This window comes from Euleptes europaea, chromosome 8, assembly GCF_029931775.1.
Source record: "Euleptes europaea isolate rEulEur1 chromosome 8, rEulEur1.hap1, whole genome shotgun sequence".
Lineage (NCBI taxonomy): Eukaryota > Metazoa > Chordata > Lepidosauria > Squamata > Sphaerodactylidae > Euleptes > Euleptes europaea.
Window position 1 is genome coordinate 25,702,154 of NC_079319.1, and position 19,313 is coordinate 25,721,466.

At 41.9% G+C, this 19,313-nt stretch overlaps 1 protein-coding gene across 1 annotated transcript in view; it reads left to right on the forward strand.

The window, feature by feature from the left end:
- STK3 (serine/threonine kinase 3) overlaps positions 1–5,000 on the forward strand; it is a 138,759-nt gene extending 133,759 nt beyond the window's left edge. The window contains exon 11 of the mRNA XM_056854248.1: positions 4,836–5,000. Within this exon, the coding sequence (XP_056710226.1) occupies positions 4,836–4,994 (159 nt within the window). The 3' untranslated portion in view covers positions 4,995–5,000. The remainder of the gene's footprint in view (positions 1–4,835) is intronic.
- Positions 5,001–19,313: the final 14,313 nt, after the last annotated feature.

The following is a 19,313-nucleotide window of genomic DNA, read 5'->3' on the forward strand; positions in this document are numbered from 1 at the left end:
GAAAAACAAATGCTAGTCAAAGAAGAAACATTCTGAAGTATAAGCATATTGACATCAGGAAAGGGCTATAGTATGTTACAAGGTAAAGAGAGCCACTAAAGTGTTAAAAAAGTAGGTCTTGTTGAGCTATTAGAAATTCTAGTAAAGTAATCCAAGTCTCTGTTTAAGCCAGAGAAGTAGCATTTAGTTTCTTGATAGTTCTAATTCAGCACTTTCAAATTGTATATATTTCCTTTGAAGAATTTCCCCCCTTTCTTTTCTTTTTGTGGAGCAGTAACTTCCAGATCTGCAACAGTATGTCCAGGAACATTAAAATATTTGTGCACTGATTTCTAAATTTTACAGTTTCTTATGTTCGTTGATTTTTCTCATGCAGGGACCAACTCATTTGTCCAGTGTAAGTAGAAGGGCTCTGCGGGCGCATATTAAATTGGATGATGTGCAGGTGGATGAGCCCAAGGTGGAACAGCTGATGTTGTTAGTTCCTGAACTTGTTGTATAGTCATGGGAAATGTTACAAGAGAAGGTGTCTCCTTAGCTGAGATTGGTAGGAATGACACCAAGTACTTATTTCAGATTCAGGACTATATCATTGTAAATAGCTGTATTGTCAGTGTGTTTGTTTTTTAAATGTCATTTAAAGTTTTTTTTTGTTTTGTTTCCCACAGCCTTCACACCAGAAGGCTTTAGTTCTTTTCCCTATTACAACAGAGCTTGGTTGCCCTAGGAGATTCTCAACAACAAATTCCATTGTTTCAATTGATACTTTATAAAAACATAATACTTTTTTTCCATTCCAGAATTGTTTTCTGGTATAACCGCATAATTAAAAGTGCGATATATGTTTTCAGTTTTGTAGACAAAGGATATTTTTGGACTACAGGGTAGTTTCACCAGGAAATTGTTTTTATCTGATGAAGCAACAGAATATTCAGTGCCAGCGAGTTTTCTTCAACAGGAAACCGGGTTTCTTTCTATTTAATCCTTCCTGATTAATGATGATGATAGAAATAATCAAATCAATAGCCTTTGCCTGCCCTTTCCTACTTGAACTGTGGGATTGATGGATGTGTAGCTTTTAACTGAATTAATAGCAAAAGGGAACTGGAACGAAGGTGCCAAACATATTTCAGCGAAATGCTGGTATTTTTTTTCTATGTGAAAGTCTTGTTTGTAGAGATGGTTTACACATTCCATTTGCTCATAGATTATGTAGATTCCTGGGTGGTTTATAGTTTATGGAGTGTTTGTTCTAGCCCATGCTTTCAGGGGGCTGCATTTGAGTGCGCAGCATTCTAGCCTGTCCCATTGAAGCAAACATGTATTTTCAGCAACCTTTTGTGCTGCTGTTGCTGCTGTGCCAAGCGGCTAATGTGCCAACAGGGGCTGTGTTTGGGGAGGGCAATGAACATTTTAAAATTGCAAAAGTGAGAGAATACTTTGAAATGCAGGTAAGGAATACAACTTAACATGTCCTTGAGCCTTTTCCTAGTCTTTAAAAGCGTGCTTTTGAAGGTAGTTTGGTATTTTGCTGGTGGAAGATGCCTGGCCTTAGACTTTGGGAGGCCCCCAGAGGGGGAGGGAGTTCTGTACTGAGATCTCCCACTATTACAACTAATCTCCAGGCGACAGAGATCAGTTCCTTTCATTTTAGTGTTCTGCCATATTCTCTCTCTGTGTGTGTCTCTGTCTCTGTCTCTCTCTGTCTCTCTATCTCTGTCTCTCTCTGGGCAAAAACACATGGTCGCTTTATCCTCCTTTAATTCCTGTTTTAGCCAGGATCGAACGCATATTAGGCGAAGCGCATGCGTTCGATCCAGGCTGAATCCTGGCTGAAACAGGGATTAAAGGAGGATAAAGCGACCATGCGTTTTCACCCTCTGTCTCTGTCTCTCTCTGTCTCCCCTCCCCCTACATTTCCTGCTGGCATATTTAAAGGCGTCAGCATGCTGTAGTGGTTAAAGTGTCAGTCTACGATCTGGGAGACCCAGGTTCAAATCCACACTCTGTTATGATAGCTTATTGGGTGACCGTGGGCCAGTCACACACTTAGCCTTAACCTCCCTTGCAGGATTGCTGTGAGGATAAAGTGTGAAGATAAAGGGATGAGAACAGCGTGAGCTGTTTTGGGTTCTTGTTGGGGAAGAAGTTGAGGTATAAATGGAATATGTCAAGTCTCTTCTGTACCCAAAGAGGGGAAGTTGACTTCTGAGACAACAAGATCATTATAAAGCTTCTGTAAGAGCATAGGGGGGGAATACCTAAACCACTTTGTCCAATCCTGGATTCACACAACGAATTATAACTGGATCCCAGAGAATAGGTCAATACCCATAAACTCCTGAAAACTACTCACTTTTACTTGTGTTGAAGGTAAAAAACTAAGGAGAAGTAACATCTGGTATCCATAGTTGCCCTGTGGTCTGAAGAATCAGTGCCTCCTCGTATGAGAGCACACTCATTGTGGCCATTGGAGAAATCTGTCTTTGTTTTTTTGTAGCCAATATACTGTGCTGTTGCCCTGTAGATCTGTGTATTGAAATATTTTTGTCTATGTGCTCCGATCTTGAGGTGCACAAGGAATAGGACAGTGTATATAAGGAGCAGCATGGCCAAAAATGCACTCTTGCCACCTGAATATAACAGGAACCATGGTAAGGAGAGATATGGCCTCCTGGAATTCCATTAGGGAAAGTGAATGGATCACCTCTCAGATTTGTGTCATTCATTCATTTTTCCAGTGTGAAATCTAATATTTGAAAGCTAATATTTGATATCCTTCCATTTCATTTTTAAGTGAGATCTGAAGGTATGGAACTGGACTGTAACCATAATGTGGAAAGCGACCTTTGGTTTATAAATTGAAATGGAAGAGGCGCTGCACTTCTTGAGTGGTTCCTGCCTTACCTATTAGTCATCAGACTACAGCCCGACCTCTGCTATTACGCGTGTTTAATTTTTTTTTAAATGGGGAGCATTTAAATTTTTTGTCAAGACCTTCTCCTTCCTGTTTTTACATCTGATATTGATGTTAACTACTAGTTAACACCATGAGGAGTCCCAAGTTACATGCACAGTGTTCCGTTTTCTTGCTAGTTTGTGTGATCCGGATGACAATAGAAATAAAGGTCAGAAATAATACTTCAGTTCCAAAGGTCAGATTCTGTTCATGGAAAAACATACCGCCCTCACAAACTCAGCACTGACTCACAAGCAAATCGATTTGGATGTCATGGGGTTTTGTGTGTGTGTGTGTTCTGCCATATTAGAACGTCTGGGAATTTTACTGCAAAGTCAAACATGCTGTGTGTTTTCCTCTTAAGGGTATGATTTTGTATTCAGTTCCTTGAACTACTTTGTTTTGTCTGAAATAGGCTAATTTTTACCACTAGTGGAACCCAACTGGCATGCATACACACACGCGCGCACACACACACAATAGCTGCTCTGACAAGGCTGTGAAGGCATATTGCCTCGGGACAGTGTAATAAATATGAACCTCACTGTTTTGTTTTCAGTTCTGAAACAGGATTATTTCCTGCGAGTACAGGTGGAGGAGCCGTCGCCTGCAGCACCCCCACTTGCTGGCAGGAATCCAACCTGAGTCCTTCCCAGCATGCAAATAAGTGATTTTTGTAAATAGCCTTCATTGTTATTAATGTTTGGATAGCTTCTGATCAATTACTCAAGTTCTTTCTTTTTTCTTTCTCTTTTTTTCTTCCAAAACATGCTAATGTATTGCTTAGAGCAGAAGAAACTTGGCTTTCTTTCCTTTTCCTGAATTCAGGCCGTTGTTTCAGGTGGTGTTGAGCATCCAAGATGACTTGTCTTGAGTAGATGTGGGAGTCAGCTGGTGAATGACCTCGAGTTTCTGTCTAAGGGAGCCCTTCCGAGGCCTTGTTGGCAGATTTCAAAACTTTTTTTTACCATCTGTGTGACATGGCCAGTGAGTGGGCTTAGACATTGGCGAGGAGGGTAAGAGGAAGCCAGTTAGAAACTGGTGGCATCAGCTGCACATGGCATTTCACAGGAAGGCGGGCAGTTCTTGTCTTCGTACACATGGGCCTATGAAGCTGCTTTATACCTATTCTAGTTGGACTATTAGCCCACATGGCCCCAGAGATGCCTGCTCTGATTGGGAATAGGTCTCTAAGCCCTGCTTTCCTTTTTACTGGAAAGCCTGGGCTTTCTAGTATATATCCTGCCACTGAGTTATGGACCTTTTTTCTCAGATATGTTTTGCCTTGTAGCATGGTCAACTTGGATGATGTTAGATGCTGCTGTGTGATATGAAATCCCTTTTTCTGACACTGGATAATGCCCCTTCTTGCTGAGTTGGTGTCATCCTAAGCGGCTGAGAGTCATAAAAGTCCAAAAACGAGCAGGCGTAGCCTGGTGCCTGTTCCCTATGAAAATCCCCTTCGGCACCACCCCATTCGGTGCTGACCCACTACTGACATTCATTGCAGTCTAACCCAAAGTAGGCCTACTAGACCCCAGTGATACATTCCAGGTCATGAGTGGACACAAAAATCTCAGTCACTCAGGTAGCTCAGTAGTCCAGGCTAGCCTCTGTATGTTTAACGAAATAAGGTTCATTACTCAAATTCATCTCATAGAGATTGTGTCTTGCTCCATTTTTAATTGGGTACAAGTGTAAAGTGTTACTTCTTTTTGTGATTTCCTGAGTTCAGCAAAAGGAGTCTCAGTATGTGATGCAGTAAGCCTTTCAAGTTCACTTTTCTATTTTGTGTACCGTTGAAGATGGTGAATATTCAGTTAACTGTGCTGTACTTCTGGTGAAATTACTGTTCTGTTTATCTCTGTCCGGACAGCTGAAAAATCTAAGTTTGGAAGAGCTGCAGATGAGGTTAAAAGCTTTGGATCCTATGATGGAACGAGAAATCGAAGAACTCCGTCAAAGATACACGGCTAAGAGACAGCCAATTCTAGATGCTATGGATGCAAAAAAACGAAGACAGCAGAACTTCTGATCTTATCATTTCCAAAGTAAGGGTTATCAGTTGATAAGGACACTGGTAAAACTGTACATAGGTCTCAAGTTTTGAAAAGCAGCAGCCTTGAGCTTGACAGCAGCTAAAAGCACTAAAAGAGAGCACATTGTATATTCTGCAGTCTGAATGGAAAACCTGTCCAGTTGTTCATGTTTTACTACTCTAGAAGCTTCACATTCCACTTCCGCATCCATTGATTGAGGAGGAGTATTTGGTTCACGGTAATAACTATATCCAAATTGCTCAATACTCCAGGGCCTTAAGTTGCAATATATGTTTGCTCCCATTTAAAAACCTATTTATTATATATGCTTAGGTGATCTTATTTATTTTTTTGTGCTCCTTTCAACTATAAATAGGGCCTGAAAATACTAGTGGTGGGTGGAATCAGCAATGGAGTAAGTAAAAATGTTGGTGCATCGTCATACTCTATGCACAAAAAAATGCTAATTTATTAAGTTTTGACTTTGGAAAGATTTTGGACTCTATTGGCTTGTAAACACAATGAGACACAGGCTTGTGTCTTACTGGAGTTTTAGTAGGAGCTGTTCTTTATTGAGAACTTAGTAATGCATTAGCTGCAATGCAAAAATGCCCATGGACAGAGAGGGCACAAGGCACTGGAAAATTCTGCTGAGCCTATCCATGGAAATCGGTGGAAGCAGACTGTATTCTTAAACACCTTGCATTTGTAGCTGGGGGCCGGCACTGGAGAGGTTTCAGTGGGGCTTTTATACAGCTGCTTCCACTTCTGCCGAGCGTTACCTTAACAAAATAAGAGACAAGTGCCTCTACAACTCCTATTTCTGCCCTCCACCCCACATCATGCAGGAGAAACAGACCCCCACGGTCCTTTTTGGTTCCCATTTTTTTATCTGCTGCTGCCTTTCATTTATACTTAGTTTCAGCGTCCCATTTGGCCCCACAATGAAAGTGCTGTTAACATTTCTGGGTCAATTGACTAGGTTTGCTGCTTATTCTCTCCCACCCCCCACCCCCCACCTTGCTGATTGATTCTGCCCCGTGTTAGGTATTCTTATAAAACCACTTTGAGAAACTCTAATTTAAAAGCCAAAGAAGATGGTTCTGATCTGTTGGCACAGGCAGACGCAGTGTTTTCCCTTTTTCCCTGGCAGATTCCTCATTAGCCGCTCTTCTTGCCACATGCCAAACTCCCTTGAGTTTAATAAATAATTTTACAGGTTTGTGCTGCTGAAAATGAAAGCAGCTGGGGAAATACTCCCGTAGGAGCATCTTAATTACCTTCCAGTATTGTGACCAGTAAAGAGAAATCCTTGACAGATAATATCCTAAAAATACAAAGCACATTAAATTACTCTTAAAGTCAAATCAGGCATATCCTCCAAAATAGTTATTTTGGTAGCAAAATACAGCTGCAGAAGAAATCTAAAAGGTGTGTCCTAGCAAGGTGGCCTCATCCACAGCAGAGATGACACTGGAGGGTACAGCAGGTTACCTGCGATCATTCAGCATGTTCTTTCCATGGTATCAGGTTTGCTACTCCCACAGGTCCCACTGCTGTTGTTCAAGGCTCTCTTGCAAGCCGCATGGCCGCAGGGGATTTTTTCTAGTCTGTTGCCATACCTTCCCAGCATTTGGTAGGTGAAAAGTATTGTATTCCTGTCAATGTATCAAGCTGTGTGTGTTTGGTAGTGTGATCTTTCTTCTGAAAATGTTGCTAACATTCAAAGGCGACTGCTGAGCTTAGCTCCTCTCGCCTCTTCTACTGACCACCTGTTAATATGGTAGTTGTATACTTCTCCTTGAGATCAGTGACAAATGACTTGTAAAGAGTAAGGATTTTAATGGTTAGATATTTTTGCATTGGATTCTTCTACATTAAACATTCCATCCTTCTTAATACCTGCTGCAGCTGTTCTATTCTGAGCACTCCAGCCTGGGAAACCATGCAGCAATTTCTGAAAAGCCTTAAAAAATCAAGAGAAATTGTCAGCACCAAAGGACCATTCCTTTGTGTTTTGCTTGAATAGGAGCTTGCCTGTGTAGCTGCCATGCACTCTAGATGTGTTATACAATGGCGAGCTAAGCATTATCTATTTTTTTAATAACTTGGTAAAAGCTGTTACAGACCCTTGCATTGCTTTTCTGAAAGGGGTGGAGAAAGTAGCTGTGTGTCGTCGTCGTCCCCAAATCCAGTACTGTTTATTCCAGGTATGCCACTATCTTTCTTCACGTCAGAGTTGGAGTAATGTGCTGTGAAACTATAGTTGGTCATTAGTTATAAATCAACCTTTTAAGATTTTGCGTTACATAAAGAACAGATATATTGTTAGTTATGACATGACTTACGGGGACCTTCCTACAGATGAGCATGTAACAATCTACAGTGGGAAAAGAATCATGCAGGTAGTATCATTGGTGGTTCCCCCCCCCCCCCACGTTCACCTCATTCTGTTGAAACACAGGCAGAGATGACCGCCACAATAAGCCACTACAGGCAGAGTTGTCTGTTTACCTCTACAGCAAGAGAACTCCTTGTTACACCTCCAAGCTTTGTGCGAAGGCTGTGCCGTACTATACTGTGTAGAGCCTTAATTACGCCACGACACTTTACTATCACGAGTGGCTCCCTCAGTTTTTCAGAACACCAAAGTCTTAATAATAAGATTTTTAAAAAACACATGCTGATTTGTAAGCCACACCTTTTCCTGTTCTGTAAAAAAAACTAAACAAAACCAAAAACAATCTAGTGTGGAGATCGGCCTTGCTATCCCCTGGTGTGCCTTATGTACGATTGACTTTGGTCAATCACACGTTCTCTGACTTTCTTTCTTGGTGTTGCTTTGTGACACATTACAAGCCAGAAGGAGTCATATCAAAGGGCCAGTCGCCAGACTGAAACATTTATGTCGTATCTGGAAGCGTTGTCCTTGCTTAGATACGTAGTGTCACAAGGACCTTTTTATCCAAAAAAGGTTCAACTCCCAACTGAGTTTCTGACTTGGATTTTAAAAGTTTCTTGTGTACAGTAACACAGAGAAAAATTAACTACAGAAATGGTGTGCAAAACTATAATAATGTGATAGTCATCACTACATACTATTTAAAATGTTATATATCCGACTCTTTCCCCAGCCAATACACAATGAGATATTTTGGGAACCGAATGCAGTAATCTTAAAATACTCATGAAGGTGATTAAATCAGGCAACAAGTTGTATACTAGTAGTGAAATTTAGGGACAAAATTTACAGGCAATTAGTCTTTTTATTATTCTTTGACATTTATTTATATTTACTGAAACATATACTATTTGTGTCCATAACCACTTTTTATCTCCACTGAAAGATGTGCATCTTTTGTAAAGTATTTATTTTACTAAAAACTTGCAATAAAGCCAGTGGAGCTGATTATTAATTAACTGTTGTGAAATGTTAACGCGATTTGTTTCCTGTCCTGTATATAAATGTTTTAAGTATAATTTCCCCAAACTCTGAAAATAATTGTTTGTTACCAAACATTTTGAATAAAAGTTATTTTCCATCTTTGTTCATGGTTTGCCTCTTAATGAACACACCAATTTCCTATTAGTTAATAGTATTAAACTCATGCTTGTGGAAGAAAATGTCTAATGAAATTAATAAGATTTATTCCACAAATATGTACTAGTTAGGATGGACACAATAACCTGTTTTCCTTGCCTTTATTTCCAAAGGTTGTTTGCTTTGAAATTAGGACTTGTGTTAGAGTATTGTCCAATAGACTTCAATGTAATACACGTTTAACCTCCTGTTATGCAGATTTCCAAAGGATAGCCATGTTGGTGGTAGAAGTGCTGTCAAGTCGCAGAAAACTTATAGTTTTCAAGGCAAGAGACATTCAGAGGTGGTTTGCCATTGCCTGTCTCTGCATAGCAAACCTGGACTTCCTTGGTAGTCTCCCTCCAAATACTAACCAGGGCAACCCTGCTTAGCTTCTGACGTGATCAGGCTAGCCTGGGCTATCTAGGTCAGGGATAGCCATGTTAGACAGTAAAGACATTTTAAGCAAACTCTTGTTTGTTCATGCTACGGACAAATCTGGTATAAAAAGGTAAAGGTCCCCTGTGCAAGCACCAGGTCATTCCTGACCCATGGGGTGACGTCACATCCCGACGTTTCCTAGGCAGACTTTGTTTACGGGGTGGTTTGCCAGTGCCTTCCCCAGTAATCTTCCCTTTACCCCCAGCAAGCTGGGTACTCATTTTACCGACCTCGGAAGGATGGAAGGATGAGTCAACCTTGAGGCGGCTACCTGAAACCAACTTCTGTCGGGATTGAACTCAGGTCGTGAGCAGAGCTTGGACGGCAGTACTGCAGCTTACCACTCTGCACCATGGGACTCATGACAAATGTGGCATACTCTCGGATTTATTCTCAAAAACATGCCTGGGCTCACACAGTCCTAGTCTGTTTCTGTTATATACGTGCCTGGAGTGGAGATTAAATAATTTCTTGTTAGGAAGTCCTCAGTTTAAACAAAATTTCTTAGGACACCTGAGTCTTATATTTTGGCTACAAACCAGGATTGCAAACCTCTGTTTAATTCTGCTTTAAACTGCTAATTTGTGGACAAGAAACAAATATTAATTTATTAAATATCTTGGAAGATGGAGGAACACAAGGTCTCTTCTCCTCATGCAAGTGACTAAAAACAACCCTAACAGGTTGCAGAAAAAATAAGGATCTTTAAGCAGTTAAATACTAATAATTATTAGATTTCACAAAGTATTCTTCATTTGCCAGATATGTATCTTGGTGCCTGTACATCTTATGCAATAATGTATATTTACTAAACAAACGAAAACATATCCCCACAACAAGGCTGATGTGATTAACAGAAAGAAATATAATTATATGCTACTAATGCAATGTGGTATGACTGATCATCTAACAAAATTTGTTCTAGCTTTTAAATTACTCTGGAAGGAGTTTTTAATCTAACCATTCATTAGGGAAAGATATGTTAAACAAAAGGATTCGACATGATAATCAGAAGTATGCTCTCTCTGAACATGGAGGTTCAATTTTTAGTTACCATGTTCAGTAGCCATTGGCAGAGTATCACAGTAGGTTAAAAATACCTTTCTTGATCCCCAGTTTACCTTACCTTCACATGAACACACAAAGCTACCTTGGTCAGGCTCTTGGTCTGTCAGGGTCAGTATTGTCTGCTCTGATTGGCAGTGGCCGTCCTGAGTCTTAGGTCTTTCATATCACCTGGTCCTTTTAACTGGAGTTCTCGGTGTTGAATCTGGAAACTTCTGTATGTAAAGCTGATGTTCTACCACTGAGCCACAACCAAGGTCAGGTAAGTAATGTTTTCAAGAGAATTGTACATGGATTTCCTAAAGCTTTAAAAATAAGCGGCAGTTGTATTAGGAGGTCCAGTTTGGCTTGGGGCCATGTCATATTGGGGGGGGGGGGGGAAATAACACCTGCACTGTTTTCCTGAACTCATCTCCCCAACCAAGCTACTGTTTTCACTCTGAAAAGAAATACACAGTTAATGATATGGTGCTTATGTTTTCATGGTATAAATAACAGTTTGGGGAGGTGATGTTAAGGTGAAATTATGTAAAGAGAAAAGGGTTATTTCTACACCCTTTGTCAGTGGGTCTCAATTTTTGATGCAAATGTGATCATGGCTTCCATCATGCAAGTACACATATGCGCACATGAGCACACATGAAGGTGCTGCCTTATCTTTGGAACACTATTGATGTACCATTTGAGGTAACGCTACAGCTAATGTTGGATTTCATGCAGAGAACTTGTGCTAGTGACTTTTTAAATAGAACTCTTGAAGCTTATTAGAATATGTAATAAATTCTGAATTTGAAACAGAATTCGCTAGGGAAACTGTTCCAAAAACGTTACTGGGCAAATCACCCAGAACAGATTCTCAAGACAGTTGCAGGAAAATATATTTATGATGACTAGTATAATTATAGCACAAAAGGGCGTTAACAGGCATTTAAAATTTTATTTTGGCTGTCTGTTTCCTTCAAATAAGTGATACACAGTGTAGGAATCTCTAGTAAAAATTCAACATACCATTGAGGAAAACATAACATCTTGGTGTATTTGCTTGGGAGACCTGAAAGCCTACATTTTATTTACAGTACATTTTATTTACAGTGTTTTTCCTGGTTAAAAAAAACTGTCAATATTTAGCTACATGTTGATTTTTAAAGCAGGTGTATTTTTTTATTTAAAAAACCCCAGAAAGTATATTCCATAGCCTTGTATGTTGCTAAAACCATGGGCCATTTTCATTATGGTCACATATGGAGGGCCACCATAAGGAATCACAGGTGGGGTACCCGAAATGTTCCCCATCAGTCTTGAGCTCCATCGTTAACCATTTATTTATTTATTTATTTATTTAACTGTTCTCAACATTCGGTTCTTTCTGGAGCATTTTCCATCCTGATTTTTAAGTTTGAGCCCCCTCCCCTTTGGTTGATTTACAAAAGTCTTACTTTTGTGAATATTTGTGTATGTAGGATAGACCAGGGGTGTCAACTCAATTGTTATGAGGGATGGATATGACATAAATGTCACTTGGTTGGGCCAGGCCATACCTCGCCAGCCCAGACTGAGAATGGGGAAGGTGGCTGGCTCGCGGGCTGGGTAAGAGCTCTCAAGGGGCCTTATGCGTGATACCCCTGGGATAGACCATTACTTCATCAATAGGTGGCACTATTGTGTGCCTTTCATTATCTAGATGAGACAGATACTATCAGACATTCCTGGCAATGGAGAAAAGTAAGCAGTAGGATCCCGCAAGGATCACTACTATTTAGTTTGTCTTCAGTGATCTAGAATTGGAGTGAGCAGCAGGTACCAAATCATCCAGGGTGCTGAATACCAAGTTGGATTGTGAAGTGCTCCAAGAGGATCTCTGAATTGGATACATTTGCAGCAACATGGCAAATGAAGTTTAGTGCAGGTAAATGTAAGGTGAGGTATTGTGGAACAAAAAGTCCTGACTTTGTCAGTTCAAACCCCATCAGCATTTATTCAAAGACCCAGGGGGAAGGATCTCGGTGTTGTAGAGGATAGCTCAATTAAAGTGTCAACTCTGGCAGCAGTGAAAAAAGAAAACTCTCATGTGACGGGATTATTAGGGAAGGGGTTTTTTTTGGGGGGGGGAAATGGCCAGTATTGTAATACCCTTGAATAACTTGAGAGTATGGCTGCATTAGGAACACTGTACAGTTCTACTCACCGTTCCACATAAAAGATATTGCAGAGCTAGCAAAAGGGCAGTAGACGGCAGATGACTAAGGGCTTGGAAATTGATGAAATTATGCAAGTCCTTTCTCGTAATACTAGAACTCGAGGCACCCAATGAAGTAGATGGGCAAATATATTTAGCATAGGCAAACAAAAGTACTTCTTCACCCAACAAGCAATTAAATTGTGGGATTCATTGCCAGTTGATGTAGTGATGGCCACCAACACAGATAGACTTGAAAGGGTTCATGGAGGATAGATTCAGTTGCTACTAGCCAAAGTGAAACTCCGTATATAGAGGCAGTAAACCTCAGAATACCAGCACAAGGAGGCAAGATCAGGGACTTGACGGCTGCTGTGTAAGGGCAGAATGCTGGACTAGATGGACCACTAATCTGAGCCAGCAGGGAGCCTCTCATGTTATCAGAGGCAAACTATATATTACAGCATATATATACAGCAAAACTATATATTACTGGGTTTGAATCCCCGCTCCTCCACATGAGTGGCAGAGGCTAATCTGGTGAACTGGATTAGTTTCCCTGCTCCTACACATGAAGCCAGCTGGGTGACCTTGGGCTGATCACACTCAGCCCCACCCACCTCACAGGGTGTCTGTTGGGAGAGGAAGGGAAGGTGACTGTAAGCTGGTTTGAGTCTCCCTTAAGTGGTAGAGAAAGTCAGCATATAAAAACCAACTCTTCTTCTCCCCACGGCTGTATCAGCGCTTGCAAACAAGATCTCCTGGGGCTGCTGCAACATGGGCCCGATCAAATCCTAGCAGAAATTTTTAAACGGCTAAATTTTTAAACTGCCCCTCCTCTCCTTCCTTCTTGTTTTGGCTCTCAAAATCCTAAGTGAGGCGGGGGCAATGTTCTAGAGTTTTTAGGCAGCTCATATTAGTGGCCAAGATCTTGCAAGGTAGCCTCTGTTTTCAGTGTTGCCTAGGCAACCCAGTGCAATCTTATGAGACCTCTGCATTTTTAAACTTTCCCTATTTTATTTAATTCCTCTTTTTTAGCTTTTTAAAGATGTTTCTGCTAATTTAGGAGTACTCCAGATTTTCAGAAAAATCTGTCCTGGGCCTAGGGTTGCCAACCTCTAGGTACTAAGGAAACAAGAAACCTATGCTGAAATAGTATAGACTAATGAAAAAAGCAGCACGAGGCTCATACATACAAATGAAAAAGCAAGATTAACCATTGGAGTAATGATTCTATTTTTTTAGGCAATTAGCAAATGTGACTCCATAGGGAAACAAAAATATATATGCTGGCGTGTAGCAGAACACACTCGCCAGAAAACAAGGCTGCCATGCAAGGCTTAAGGCAATAAATACTAACTTAAAACAGTTACCTGATAATAGCGTCAACCGGGCTTATAATTTATGAACTGCCCCGCAGGGTTTAAAGCAATAAATTGTATGACTTGTGTCAGTTAACTAAAAAATAGCTTCACCGGGCTGACAATTAGTAATAGAACGAAAGCATTAACAAAAGAGGCAACCCTGCAGGGAAACAATGTACAAAAGGAAATCTGCCACGTAGGGCTTAAGACGAAAGACTATATGGGTATGTAAATATATCAGCCACACAGGGCTTTCAGTAGGCTGAAAAGCCTCTTCAACATATACAGCACAGATCTCCTTCTATTACACTTGATCTCCTGCCGATAGAGTTGAAGTCCCTCCCCTCCCTAAACCCCACTCTCCTCAGGCTCCGCCCCCAAACTTCCCACCAGTGGCGAAGAGGGACCTGGCAACCCTTCCTAGGCCTAAGTGGTCTTCACTTATGGATATTTTGGACCACCCTTAGGGGCATACCCAGCCTTTAGCTATACTATGACTGGTCTAGCTTCACATCTGTTCAGAAGCCTGCTGATAAAACAGCAAGCTTCCTCCCCTTCCCTGTAGATTTTCCTTGAGATGGAGGGAAAAGCTGGTCTTATTTGGGTATTTTACTGCTACTCACAGTGAAAGCAGAGCATATTGGCGCTCATAACAGAAAGAGCAACGTTAAAGGAGAGAGCCTACACCTGGGAAACATGGGAGACTACAAGCAACAAGCAAATTGGTGTGTTTAGAGACAAAGAGGTTCAGAGTATGATAAATTGAAATTAGGGTTGCCAGGTCCCTCTTTGCAACTAGTGAGAGGTTTTTGGGGCAGAGCCTGAGGAGGGCGGGGTTTGGGGAGGGGAGGGACTTTAATGCCATTGAGTCCAATTGCCAAAGCGGCCATTTTCTTCAGGGGAACTGATCTCTATCGGCTGGAGGTCAGTTGTAATAGCAGGAGATCTCCAGCTAGTATCTGGAGGTTGGTAACCCTAGTTGAAATAGATGCAGAAGCTGATCTTATGATAGGAACCATGTTTGTATAAATCAGTATGAGAACATCTACTTGATTTTTTTTTAACCTTCCATCGTTTGTTAGAATGAAGCTGGTACTTACGCTGCAATCCTAAACAGAGTTCCATCTACCAATTGAGCTCTGTTGGTTTGGAAGGATGTAACTTCATAAGATTGCACTGTGAGAGGGAAGTATTCCAGTGGAATGTCTGATGGCAGGTCCCACCAAAGAAATGTTTTCAAAGTATTAACTTAGAAGACGTTGGAACAGAATCTGAGAGACCTGGGTTTGAATTCCCACTCTGCTATGGAAGCTCACTGGGTGACCTTGGGCTAGTCACACACATTCAGCCTAACCCACTTCACAGGGCTATTGTGAGGAGAAAATGGAAGAGAGGAGAACAACGTAAGCCACGTTGGGTCCCTACTGGGGAGAAAGGGTATAAATTAAGTAAATAAATAAAACAGAAGCTTGATTTCACCTTTTCCCTATTTGTTGGATATATAGGTTTATATGTGTACCCAGGCTAGCCTGATCTCATCAGATCTCAGAAGCTAAGCAGGGTCAGCCCTGGTTAGTATTTGGATGGGAGACCACCAAGGAAGTCCAGGGTTGCTGTGCAGAGGAAGGCAGCGGCAAACCACCTCTGTTAGTCTCTTGCCTTGAAAACCCCATAAGGGGTCGCCATACGTTGGCTGCGACTTGACGGCACTTTACACACACACACACACACACACACACACACACACACACACACACACACACACACGTGTACCGTGGCTATCTAAATCCCAAATAAAATCTCAACAATTTCTGTGCACATTTGCACTGTTTTTTTTTATAATTTTTATTAAATTTTCAACAAAACATACAGTATAAAAACAAAAAACAAAAAAACGAACAAAAAAATACAATACATTTGCACTGTTAACAAATTTCTGCTCCTGTGGATGAAATGCAGGAGAGAGCCAGGAAATGGATACAAGTCATGATGCATACTTATTCTCTCCAGGATCTGATGAGCACGCCTATTATATTTAGATTAGGTGCTTTGGAACACAGGCAGGACAATGCTGCTGCCGTCGTCTTGTTTGTGGGCTTCCTAGAGGCACCTGGTTGGCCACTATGCGAACGGACTGCTGGACATGATGGCCCTTGGCCATCCAGTATGGCCTTTCTTATGTTCTTAACTCCAGTGTTAGGTTTTGATTCCATATATTCTGTATACCCATCTGTATACAACCTTTACTCTAACATAGCATTTTACTCCCACGTAATGATTAATTGGCCATATTTTTTACCATCATTATTGCATCGTCATAGTTAAAAGTTAAAATGCTGCAGGCATGATCCTCACAGCTATGTCTGTGGTGATCCGTCAAACATCAGCTGGCAGATGGGAGAAGACAGCAGCGGCATCTCAGCTGGTTTCAGGCCCTTAGCCAGGACTCAACAGCACTAGGAAAGAGAGACAGGCAAAATGGGAGGTGTCAAAAATGCCAGTGTGGCTGTCTGAAAAGCTTAGTGACGAGCCGCAAATCAAAAGGGACATGTGTAGGAAATGGAAAGAGGGAAAGGTCATGGGAAAGTCTACTGATGAACAGCCCAGACTTGTAGGGACTGTGTCAGGAAAGCTCAAGTGGAGGCTAGCAATAGATGCTGAGACCAACAAAAAAGGCTTTCTGAGGTATGTTTGATAGGGTTGCCAACCTCCAGGTACTAGCTGGAGATCTCCTGCTGTTACAACTGATCTCCAGCCGATAAGAGATCAGTTCCCCTGGAGAAAATGGCCGCCATGGCAATTGGACTCTATGGCATTGAAGTCCCTCCCCTCTCCAAACCCCGCCCTTCTCTGGCTCCACCCCAAAAATCTCCAGGTATTTCCCAACCCGGAGCTGGCAACTCTAACTACCCCTGTCTGGGGATTGGCAACCCTGGACGATGCAAGTGTTTTTGAGCTGTGATAGGCCACCACATCATATGTGACTATGTATGATGCACAATTACAGTTCCTATTTTGTATACAGCAAATCATTCGGTGGGGTCTCTGTCACATCATTCATGTAGTGATCATGCCAGTTGGAGGGATGGAGACAGGTGCGCCTTGAACCAGGGGGCTGCTGCAGACCCTGTTCCTGTTCCCAGAGCCAGGCTTGTCTGTGAACATTGGAGGAAAGGAGATAGGGTTGGCAACCAGCTGGAGAGAAAAAAGTCCTGCCTCTTTAACCCTACTGTACAGGTGACAATGTCATGAAAGGGAAAGGTTCCACTGCCACTTTTCACTGCATTCTGCCAAAGAAGGATAGCCAGGGTGTGACAATGTGTCAACATTAAGGGTTTTAATGGAGGTTTAATGGGATGTTACTTACCATGTGATGTTATTTAGCTCCTTCCCATGAAAAATGTCAACTTTTACATACACACATTAAACTGCTATTAAAGGGACAGGACATTTTTTTCCAGGTCAGTTGGTAAGCCTAAAAAAATGCTAAAGCAACAGTTTGATGAACAATGAAATACCTATTAGAATATCCTTCCCCAGTTAGTTTGGTAAAGCTGTAGCACTGTGGGCCAAAATCAGCCAAGGAAGGGGGGGAATGGTCAGGTTGCACATGCACAGTTGAATCGGAGGATGAGCAACAGTAGATGAGGAGTGAATAGAAGATGGGGATACACTTTCACTCCACTCAGTCTCAATATATGAAACCAAACACTGGGAGTATGATCCAAAGAGTTCACAGACTTAAAAAAAAATCAAAAGAGAACCAAAAATACATCGCGTAGAGGTTCATATTTCTGAACATGTGCAAAGGTGCAAATTAAGTGATTGTATTGGTAATAAGGGAAATAAAAAGGCATGCACAGAATGGAAAACACTGGCAGGGCAGATTGGGCAAATATTGGAAGACTGGGGAAGTTACCATGGGTTGGCAGGTGTGTTAATTTAAAGAAAAATGATTCTAAACATTCACAGCTCAGTAGGCATTGTGAGAGGGGATGGTGATAGATGGAACCTGAGACTAATTTCTGTGGCTGATGGACAATTCAGTTGTCATGAACAAATTTCAGTCTGTGTTGGGTACTGTTACATATTGCCCTTGCGAAGAGCTGTTGTTGCTGGACGCAACCGCCTGAGAAGGGGCCACTTATTAAATGTAACTTTCTCATTTAGGATTGATGGGCAGGGGAGGTTTGGAAAACTTAGAACCATCTGTGCATCGGTGGTTCCCATGTCAACTATTGCACGGACACGAAGCCTTAGAGGAGATATAAGAAATGGTGCATTGTATTGCCTTTCTCAAGTGATGCTGACCCAGGGCATAGAGGAAGGGGGAAACAATAGCGGGCTTTGGCTAAAACTTTCCTTTCTGTCTTTGGGCACAGGAAACCTCCGCCATGTTGGTAAAAAAAGGCTTCAAAACAGCAGAAACCTTTTAAGTGTGACCATTGTTGCTGTGTACATATGATACAAATTGTTGATTGAATGTAACTATCGCTTGTTTTCTTAGTGGCCCCTTATATTAGTCAAGGATATTGAAGACTGATTGCTCTACTTAAAGAGAAATCCAATGGCATCCAGGTTTGTTTATCTTCCATAATGCAATATTCCTTAAGTTACTGGTAGCTACCCAATAGCTGTAAGTAGGATTTGGTAAACCTAAACCTTGCACACTGGTAACTAAATGTTCTGTTTATACACCCAAAGTTGTCAGGTGTTCCTAGGTCGAAAGAAAATCAGGAATGTAGCAGGCAGAATGTGCCCTGGAATGGAAGTGTAATAGATATATAGTATGTTAGGCTCCTCTTAAAATTCATAACCAAACTGATCAGGAATTCATGCATATCTGGTTTATTTCGTACATAAAATGTAATAGCGCTGCATCCTAGATTAGAAGGGTTTAAATACTAGACAATCTCCAAGCAATTCTCCCTCTCTCTCTCTCTCTCTCTCTCTCTCTCTCTCTCTCTCTCTCTCTCTCTCTCCTTCTTGTTCTTCTTCTTCTTCTTCTTCTTCTTCTTGTGTGTAAATATGGTAATGAAACTTTTTCTTAAAAATCTTGTAGAGGGGAGAGCTTCATCAGTCCCCACTACGAAAACAGTGAAGAAACGAATGGGCAATGCATCGGGGTGGGGTGGGGGGAATCATCACAAAAATTAAAACCTTCTTCTATGTCGGCACCATTGGGCCCTATGGATCATGCTCAGTGCTGATCCGCGGCCGCAGCTCCTCGACGTCGATCTCCACCACACGACGTCGCTTGGGTAGATGCCGGGCGCTCGCCCCATGGTTCCACTGTCCAGGAAAGGCATACTCTGTCACCTATAGCTGGGGTTGCTAGCTGAGTCTCACCTCCTTCCCTAAGGAGTTGTATATCTTTGGCACGCAGCTCTAGTGTCAATATCACCTCTGCACGTTGCAGCTGATCGCCTCGACGTCATGTCACCCCACCTCACGGGGATCCTTCCCCCCGCCCCCGTCGAAGTCGATCCCCAAGGCATGGCTCTTCACCTCGACCCTCCCCCCGTCACGTGACTGTTTGGGTGGGAAACTTACAGCACTGGTCTAGGGGGAGGGGAGCGCTCTATAGAGCTGATGCTTCTAGAAGCTAGAAAGACCTTCTCCATAACTGTCCTGCGCGCCTGCTCCAGTCCCATGTGTGCCTGCACTGAAGGCACTCAATGAACAACAG